At 38.1% G+C, this 9717-nt stretch overlaps 1 protein-coding gene across 10 annotated transcripts in view; it reads left to right on the top strand.

The window, feature by feature from the left end:
- Nucleotides 1-8988, top strand: part of Prrc2c (proline rich coiled-coil 2C) — a 70328-nt gene extending 61340 nt beyond the window's left edge. For 3 of the 10 annotated variants that reach the window (XM_057769098.1, XM_057769101.1, XM_057769099.1), the window contains exons 28-35: nucleotides 24-160; nucleotides 751-982; nucleotides 1310-1432; nucleotides 2613-2831; nucleotides 3466-3569; nucleotides 3915-4041; nucleotides 4843-5079; nucleotides 7070-8988. In XM_057769098.1, the coding sequence (XP_057625081.1) occupies nucleotides 24-160; nucleotides 751-982; nucleotides 1310-1432; nucleotides 2613-2831; nucleotides 3466-3569; nucleotides 3915-4041; nucleotides 4843-5079; nucleotides 7070-7324 (1434 nt within the window). In that variant the 3' untranslated portion in view covers nucleotides 7325-8988. Of the gene's footprint in view, nucleotides 1-23; nucleotides 161-750; nucleotides 983-1309; nucleotides 1433-2612; nucleotides 2832-3465; nucleotides 3570-3914; nucleotides 4042-4842; nucleotides 5080-6562; nucleotides 6616-7069 lie in introns of all 10 variants that reach the window. The other 7 variants (XM_057769100.1, XM_057769102.1, XM_057769105.1 and 4 more) reach the window with 5 other exon arrangements.
- Nucleotides 8989-9717: the final 729 nt, after the last annotated feature.

Below are 9717 nucleotides of genomic sequence, written 5' to 3' on the forward strand. Positions count from 1 at the left end.
CACTGTTTTTGTTGTTATTGCAGCCAACGTCAGTTCAACAGATTCCAATTCCTATCTATGCTCCACTGCAAGGGCAGCATCAAGCCCCGCTGAGTTTGGGAGCTGGACCTGCAGTTTCCCAGGCTCAGGAATTATTCAGTTCTTCAATTCAGCCATATAGGTAAAGTGCCTTAAAATTTGTTATATTTTTTATATTGACGGATTATATAGTATCTAGTGCTAATTCCTTTTCCCCCAAACCCTAAATAAATAATTAAGCATGTTCATTATATGTTACAACCCTGTCTTTGGTGATTTCAGCTAGGCCTTATTCGTTTGTTTTGTACATGGTTCAGATAGAGTTCTCATAACCTGTGGGCAACTGTCTTGAGTTACTCTTATCTAGGCATGGTGACTCACACTGGTCTTAAAAACCGTGTGTGTGTTTGTGTGTCAGTGTCTGTGTCATCGTATATATGCATCAAAGAGAAAACTAAGCTCTCAGTTTTGTAGTGAACATGTAAAACTTGAATCATTATCATAATTAAGAGGTGAAATGTAAACTGTTGTTGCTAAGAGTAGGCTTTTGTATGAAGTTCTGGTGTGTGCAGAACTATAGTCTTAAAACAGGTGGCCACAGACATTGTCTTCTCTACTTCGTTACTAATTAGAGAGGAGAATACTTGGTCTTTTGAGAATCTTGTTCTTAAGTTTTTCAAATTCTAAATAAAATTTATGAATAACATGATTTCCTGCTTAATACGTACATAGATCGCAGCCAGCTTTTATGCAAAGCAGTCTGTCGCAGCCTTCTGTGGTCCTTTCTGGTACGGCTATCCACAACTTCCCAGCTGTCCAGCACCAGGAGCTTGCCAAGGCACAATCAGGTCTTGCTTTTCAGCAGACTTCAAATACTCAGCCTATCCCTATACTGTATGAGCATCAGCTGGGGCAGGCATCAGGACTAGGAAGTTCTCAGCTGATAGATACACATCTTCTTCAGGTAAGGAGTGCTTGCTTACTCATGGTGTTCTTAATGGGCTTTTGTTTATTTAATTCAGATTCTTTTAAGCACATAAAAATCTTTTTCTGTTGTTTTTGGTTTGGGGTTTCTTTCTCTGTATCCCTGGCCATCCTGAAACTCACTCTGTGTACCAAGATGGCCTCAAACTCAAGAGAACTGCCTGCTTCTGCCTCCCAAGCGCTGGGACTGAAGGTGTGCACCACCACATCCAGCTAAGATCTTCCCTTTTAGAATGATCATGTTGATACAGATTGCATGGGAACTTCCCTCTCAGTTTTTCTTCTGTTTTCTTGTATATTTTTCTAGGCAAGAGCCAATCTTACCCAGGCCTCAAATCTTTATTCTGGACAAGTACAGCAGCCTGGTCAGACAAATTTCTATAACACTGCCCAATCACCAAGTGCTCTCCAGCAGGTAAACTATGGCATGGTAAATTTCCTCAATTTTTTTATATTATTCTTTGTATTGCTTTTGTTATTTTTTGGAAATTTTTATTGAACCAAGATAGAGGAAGTGGTTTTCAAACTTCACTGAAATGTTCTGGGGGTTCCATTAGAAGTGGACGGTGCTTCATTCAGTCCTGTCACAACCAGCTCTTCACTGCACCTCCGCCTCGAGTTCTAGTTGCACTTTTACATCTTTTTTTAAAAAACTGAGATTCCACGTAATAGTTTATAAGAGAAAATCCATTAATATGAAAGTTTGAAAACCATTTTTTCAAGAATATAATAAGTGATATACCTATTGGTGTTCAAGGTGAGAGGTTAATATAATACTATGGCACTATAAAGAGTGGCAATAAGGATAGCACCTTAACTGTATGGATACGATTAGATTTTCAATGGGAAGTGAATATCTTCTTCAGACATTATTACACATGACACAAGGCTAGAGAAGTGTGAGTCATTAATCCTTTGATTTGCCATTGTTAATGAATGATATTCATAATATCCTACAAACAAAAGCTTTTTGTATGAAAACTAAAAAGTTCTTTTTATTACGAACACTCATTTTGACCAAACCTGCAAATAATATGGCAGTTTTGGTGATGGAAACTTTTGCTACTTAAATTGTATATTGTTTATTTGACATGTGCTCTGTGGGTATCTTCAAAGTTAGTTGTCATTTCATTTAATGTAGGTTTTTCACTACAGCTAGCATATACAGTTCTGTAATCTTGATGTTCATTTGATGATGAAATCACCAAACACCGCATTTCTTAAGACTGGTCCCTGTTGTTGAGCATTGTATTGCCATATATTGTCACCAGACCTCTAATACAAGATTGGAGATAGGCCTGTGTGTGGTTATTCATACATTTAATCCCCACACTTGGAAGACAGGCATCTCTGTGAGTTCAAGGATTACATAGTGAGATCTTATCTTAAAGAGGACAAAGAAAATAGAGATACTTAACTAAAGATGTTGATGGATATTTAATGAAAATATTTTTATATTGTTAAAAGTATTTAAAGATCTATGTGTATACATACATATATATGTGTGTGTATACACATATGTATGTATGTATGTATGTATGTATACACACATATACACACACAATAATTAAAAGCAAATGATTACAGTTTCTGTTTGCTTCTTTTTGTAGGTTACAGTACCTTTACCTGCATCTCAGCTTTCCTTGACTAATTTTGGCTCTACGGGACAGCCTCTCATTGCTTTGCCTCAGACTCTTCAGCCCCAATTACAGCACACAACACCACAAGCACAGGCTCAGAGCCTGAGCCGTCCTGCACAAGTAAGCCAGCCTTTCAGAGGACTAATCCCTGCTGGAACACAGCATAGTATGATGGCAACTACAGGAAAGGTAAGTGATAATTTGGCTAGTGTCTGTAAGGATTTGCTGCTTGTAGGTGTTTGGAGATAAGAGATGTGTATGTTGTACTTGTGTTATCTATGAAGATAAAATGCATGTACGCCATGGCATACACAAAAACATAGGTGTGCGCACACAATAAAACAGATGTAACTGTAAAAGGGCTTAAGATGACTCATCAGGTAAAGTCCCCCGTTGCCAAGACTTAAGACCTCAGTTCAATCCCAGGGACTCATGGCTGAAGGAGAGAACTGATAACTCACAAAATGTCCTGACCTCCATGTTCAAGGTGAGGAAGTGTGCACACACTGAATAAATAATATAACTAATGTATAATATTAATAAAACATCAGTTTTTACAACTCCTCAGAAAACCTCACGTGCATGTGTGCTTGGGTTTTTCTTTCATTATTTGCTATTTTTTAATATTCCCTTTTTTTGTCTAATAATAAAGAACTCAGAGAATTTTTTATAGAAATGTTAGTATTATGTCTCGCTTGACTTTGAATTTTGAAACCAGTTGTGGGATTTTATAGTTTAGCCATCACATATAGGATGCTAAGTACAACACTTACTTACTTACAGTATTAAAGGAATGTTACCTTTATTTTGTGTGTTTTCTCAGATGTCTGAAATGGAACTAAAAGCCTTTGGGAGTGGCATTGATATCAAACCGGGGACACCTCCAATTGGTGGTCGGAGCACCACGCCAACATCTAGTCCATTCCGGTAAGGTGGACATGTAAATCTGCTTAGGAAATTGAAAGATAATTGAAAATTTTTTTTTGAGAATTCAGTTATCACCTAATATATTATCAGTCCCATGTTAAGCAGAAGTGAATAAGACAATTATTTTGTTAATTTTATCTACAATGTTAAGCCTGTATTTTAGAAGATGCTTTAATATAAGTGTAACAACTCCATCTCACCTTGGCTTTTCTTAATAGTGCTACCCTTGAGCTTTGTTTGTTTCAATTAACAACTAAATGTGATGGAAATACAAAAGAAAATGTCTTTGAAATTCTAACAGCATTACTTGGCACTGCTCTACTGACGAGTGACTTCTTTTCCAAGGGCTACTTCAACAAGTCCAAACAGCCAGTCTAGCAAAATGAACAGCATTGTTTATCAGAAGCAGTTCCCGTCAGCCCCTGCCACAGTGAGAATGACACAACCATTTCCTGCACAGTTTGCACCCCAGGTAGGCAGATCCGAGGGAGAATGAGCCTAGTGTTGTAAAGTGGTGGCTAATCTTACTAAGGTTGTGTTTTTATAATCATAACATAGGTGACCCAGCTAAGATATGCGCCTTTGAATGAAAACTTGTGTGGTTTAGCAGTGAATGTGTACTGCTCAGCTGTATTCATTTATTTGTATGAATAGACAGAGGCAGTAGTTGTTTAGTTTTAAAGCAGGCAGTAGCAATACTCAAGATTCCCCACACAGCTCTGACAGTTTGAGTCCTAGTCCTTTTGTCTTTTGTGAAGAAGTTTTCAGTGAAGGGTCCCAGTGCTTAAGTTTTCCCGGCCTAACGTGGGTTTTTGTTTTTATGCTATCTGTGTAGTTGAAGTAAGATTTTTCTGAATGTTTTAAGTTTAGTGTTTGCTTCTCCTTCCCTTACTGATTGAAGACTAAGAATGATAACTTAGGCTAGAATTGGTTAAGAAACACATTTGTCGAGTTACTATTATTTTGCCTTCAGATTATGTTTAGATTAGAAGTGTGCTTTTCTACAGTTGTTCCATTAAAGACTCCATGGTCCTAATTATTTATAGCTTTCTATCTCCCCCATAGAATTTGCAGCTGAAGTGCTTTGCCTAATTTTTCCTGTTAAACTTTATAAGCATGGCCTGTTTGTTTTTTGTCCTTATTAATGGAATGGCACGATCCAAAAACTTTGACTGGCAGAATGGGCACAGATTTACTCTGGGATAAGCCAACCTAGTCTGGTTGGCTTTTTTTTTTAACAGTTCAATGTTGTATGTTTTGTTTTTTCACTCAGATTCTCTCTCAGCCTAACCTGGTCCCTCCATTGGTAAGAGCCCCACATACTAACACCTTCCCAGCGCCTGTACAGAGGCCACCAATGGCACTGGCCAGTCAGATGCCTCCTCCGCTGACCACAGGCCTCATGAGCCATGCTCGTTTGCCACATGTAGCCAGGGGTCCTTGTGGATCACTATCTGGAGTCAGAGGTAATCAGGCCCAGGCTGCGTTGAAGGCTGAACAAGATATGAAGGTTAGTACAGTGTTAACAGCCACCAGAGCAAGAATCTGTCTCTGAACCATGTCTTAAAATGCCTCTGGATTCATAACCATATATCCAGGCATTCACTGTCTGTATCAGACTTAACCAAGCTAACTACTGTTATTTGTGTGCCCCTCCCCATTTTTTTTCTCCCTTCCATCCTTACCTTTTCCTCCTTTTATGAACCTCCCTTTGCCACTATAGTCAGAAATCAAATTAACATTTAAACTATCCAAATGTATTGCTTATGAAATACGTGTTTGAGGGAGATCTGAGTTTGGATGCAGTATTTTTAAGTATTAAAAAATGTAATATGGATTGTTTATTATAGGTTACCCCGTTTTATTTCTTTCCTTTTTTTTTCCTTTCCCTCCCTGGCCTCCCCTCCCCCACCCAAGTATAATACATAATCATGGTTTTGGTGAACTCTGAAATGGGTAAGACATGTTAGCTATCTTGATTTTTATTTCTTCACAAGTTATTTGAGTAATTTTCATTTCAAAACTGTTTTCCACATCTTTTTTTTTTTTTTTTTTTTTTTTGCCTCCCAGCTGAGGTGGCTATGTTCCAGAATGCAGTTAGTTATAGGTGAAGAACTCAGAAAAGCACTTTGGGATCCTTCATGATAAAAGGCATAAATAAACTTGGGTTTGCTGAGGCCATTAGGAGTCTGTGTGGGGACAGTTCTCAGCATAAATTTTATCCATCTGCTTGTATAACCAGTTAGAGTTTGTTTCTGTAATTACTTTAGGGTTGACTTTAAGAAAAGTGAAGATTAAACTTGTTTAATCACGACATGGATTAGACTAGAATAGAGAAAAGATTAGTGCTTACAAGAGCGAAATGTGCACAGTGATGCTTTACTCTGAATTAGAAACATGTTTGTGATAATACTAATTAAAGAATTTGGCTCATTAAGTTTATTGGTTGATATCCTTTGTGTTTCTAATGCTGAGTAATGAAATTCAAAGACTACCCACTAGGAGAACTCGTATGGCACATCACTTAGCTTTACTAGGCTTTGGGCCTACGGTTTCCATCTGTCTGTTACTACTAAAAGCACTAGCACCCAAAGCTTTGCAGATTGTGTAGCCTTCTGCTCCTGGCTACTTCCCACTTAATTTTAAAACATTTCTCGTGTTAGAAATGTCATTAGAGCTTAATATTATTAGTGGGATGGGAGTATACAAATTTCTTAAATTGTTTTTAGATCTTTAGATAGTGTAGGTTGGTTACCTGTAGAACATGAAGGAGTTTTTGTTGTTGTTTTGTTATGTGCAAGAGGGGTAGAAAGCTAAGTTTTAATTGTATATATTACAGTACTATAATTTACAGATTAACGTAAGTATATTCTTTGGGGCACGTAGTCAATGAAACTAAGATTATTTACCATCTCAGAATGTGGTAGGAGCTATCAGAACTTAGTGATCAAGTGAAGTTGTAGTTACTAATTTCTGATGCTCTTCCCCTGCAGAAGAGAGCTGTGGGAAGAGGACTCAGCCACAAGACATTTGGTCCTAGGTGTTGGTAATGCCACAATATAAGTGCTTCCTTTTCATTTTATTGTAGACCACATATTGATAACTAGAAGTTTTAAGTGTTACATTACATGTATGTTTTCAGATTTGCAAGCAGCCTCCCTGAATAAAGTTTAGTATCAGTGAGCTGCCAACCCCCCCCCCCCAAAAAAATAACCAATAGGAACCAGCAGCAATGTGTATTTTATTGTTTATAAGAGGGCAGATGCTAGAAAGATGGTGGGAGGTGGTCTTGCTTCAGGAATTTTTTTTTCAAAATCACATAGAAGATAGGAAGAAGCTTATGCATTAAAAACTGAAAGATCAATGGGGCCAAACCAACTTAGGGAAAAACTGATTTTTGTGACTGGTACAAAAATTTGAACTGAGATTGATTTGACAGGCTTTGGTAATGTTAGGTGATGTTGCAGTATTTTCAGTTCTTATTTTCTTATTTTTTTAAGGCAAAACAGAGAGCAGAGGTTCTTCAGTCCACGCAACGGTTCTTCTCTGAACAGCAACAGAGCAAACAGATAGGAGGCAAAGCCCCGAAAGTGGACAATGACTCAAGTAAACCTGAGACACTGACTGACCCTCCTGGTGCCTGTCAGCAAAAAGTAGAAGAACAGCCACCCCCTGCACCCACCATAACCACCAAGCCTGTCAGAACTGGACCAATCAAACCTCAGGCGATCAAAACTGAAGAAACAAAATCTTAAAAGCTTTGGTTTATTGTGGGGTATTGTGGGTGGGTGGGCAGGGAAAATGAAGTCAAACAAAGCCAGCAGCCACGGCGGTAAAATGGTCTGTGATATTATCCTGTGATGAGCTTGAAGATGCACAAGGGGCATAGAGCATTTTACGCTGATAGAGCTGCTATACCAGTTAAGATGAGGCTTTACAGGCTTGCACCTACTATGTAACATTTGTTTGGTTGACAGGCATCTCCAGTCAGTTTATATACAAGTATGTGCACACATCTATAAGTGCATACAGTTAGATCTAAAAGGAGCTTTATGATTAAATGAAAAACCAGAAATAGGAGGAAAATGATACCACAGAGTGGCTCAGTCAGGCACTGGGTGGTCCCATTGATATATCAGCTGTGATTCTTTTGATCCCTTGTGTTCTTTGGATGTGTCTATGGCATTTCTAGGCTTGAAAGTAAAATGATGCTAACTGGTGCTGGATAGAGGAGCCTTATTTTTTATTACGGCAGCTTGTTATTTTTGTAACATGGTGATTTGGTTGAACACAATAAAGTACAGAAGTAACTGATCTCCCCTTCTTCCTGGATGAGTGAGAAGACGATTAAATATTGATGTCAGCATCCTTGAGTATATTCAAATGAGCAACATTTGGCTTCTGCTTCTGTTTAAAATGATGCTGTGTTTTGATTGTGGTCCAAAGCTTTGAAGCACTACTTGGCATCTCCTTCCTTCTTTGGAGGTCTCACCGTTCAAACATAACACATTTGATAAAGTGTTTGTAAGGTGAGGTCTTGCTTGTGTCCACTAGGTCATTTTCATATGAATCCAGTGGTTATAGAGTTTTGTTTTAGGGGTAATCTTTCTTTTTTTTTTTTTCTTTTTCTTTTTTAATAACGGTTTTTAGCTGATGTTCATGGAAAGAATGAATCATTAGAACTGTGCCACTAGTGAAACGAAATCATATCTAAGAGTGTGTTTCTTTACAGAGCTGTGTCATACCATCCTTTGGGCCCTCTGCTGGAAAAGTAGAATCAAGTCTCAAATCCTGCCTTTTCAATTGTATCCTCCAGTACTGTAGATGTAGAACAGCACTGTATCATACCTCTGTGAATGTAAAATAGCTTGTCCCTGCTTTATGATACATAGTAGTGACCGTGCTTTAGCAGAGCTGTTTTTAATGATGTTGCTCAGAATGTTTTCTTTCCAGATGATGATTGAGAAGCTAATTTAAAGAAAAAATGGTGCCAGGTACCACAAAAGTAACAGAACTGTGCCGTTTTCTGGGATTTTGTTTTTTACTTTTTTTTTTTTTTAAATGGAGTGTGCTGGATGTCTCTACAATTTTGTTCAAATGACTGCAGAACCTGGAAAAGCTGTTGCTGCTATTGATGCATAACATACTGCTATTATTGGTCTTTTTATATAAATATAAATATATATATACATATATATAATTTGAATTTTTGGAAACTTTAGCTGTGCTGTCAACTTTGGAAAAAAGTATCCCAGTTTACCGTGTTGAGTTGGCATTGTACAGAAATTAACAGCCATATTGGTCTAGAAATGTTGAACTTAATTTTTTTTCCCATTTGTACAGGGGTAACGCACTGTATTAAATATGTAAGGTCTTATCTACGTGGGTTTGATTACAAAAACTAATAAAGTATTCTCTAAATAATGAATCTTGAAGCTTCTAATCCATTCCAAAATCTGAAGCAAAGCTTGTTAATGTACCAAAGACCATAATCGATGCATTTACATGCCGGTTGGTGGTGGCACACGACTTGAATCCCAGCACTCAGGAGGCAGAGACAGGTGGATCTGTGTGAGTTCCAGGCCAGCCTGGTCTACAAGTACTAGTTCTGGGACAGGCTCCAAAGCAACCCTGTCTCAAAAAAAAAAAAAGTGCATTTACACTGTAGAGGGAAAAAAAGTCTTGTCATCTGAATTTTCCATGAGTTACAAGAATTTTGAGGCTTATTCAATGTCATTATTGTAATAGTTATGGCCCCTGTTCTCAGGTTAATCAAACTTTGGAAGATGGAAACAAAAGAAGAACCAGGAGTATAAAGGTCATTCTCAGCTGGGTAGCAAGTTTGAGGCCCAACCTGGGCTGTATGAGACCCTAGGGCCAGAGCAGGGGAGGGCCACTTAGAGAGCTAGGCGTGGTGGCATATGCCTTGAATCCTAGCTCTCAGGATTAGGGCTCTGGGAGATTTTGTTTATTCCTATATGTAGGACATGTGATTTCTAGACAGACCTTTACCAGAGTTGGTCACTAAGTCATTAATAATGTATTGTGGAATACTCAGACATTGACTGAGTTTTCTGGTCTGTGGTTTTTTTAAAGTTCTGGTTAATCCAAGGGACTGGGAGAAGTATGGTAAGAGGGTTAGCAACCC

Source organism: Chionomys nivalis, chromosome 5 (assembly GCF_950005125.1).
Source record: "Chionomys nivalis chromosome 5, mChiNiv1.1, whole genome shotgun sequence".
NCBI lineage: Eukaryota > Metazoa > Chordata > Mammalia > Rodentia > Cricetidae > Chionomys > Chionomys nivalis.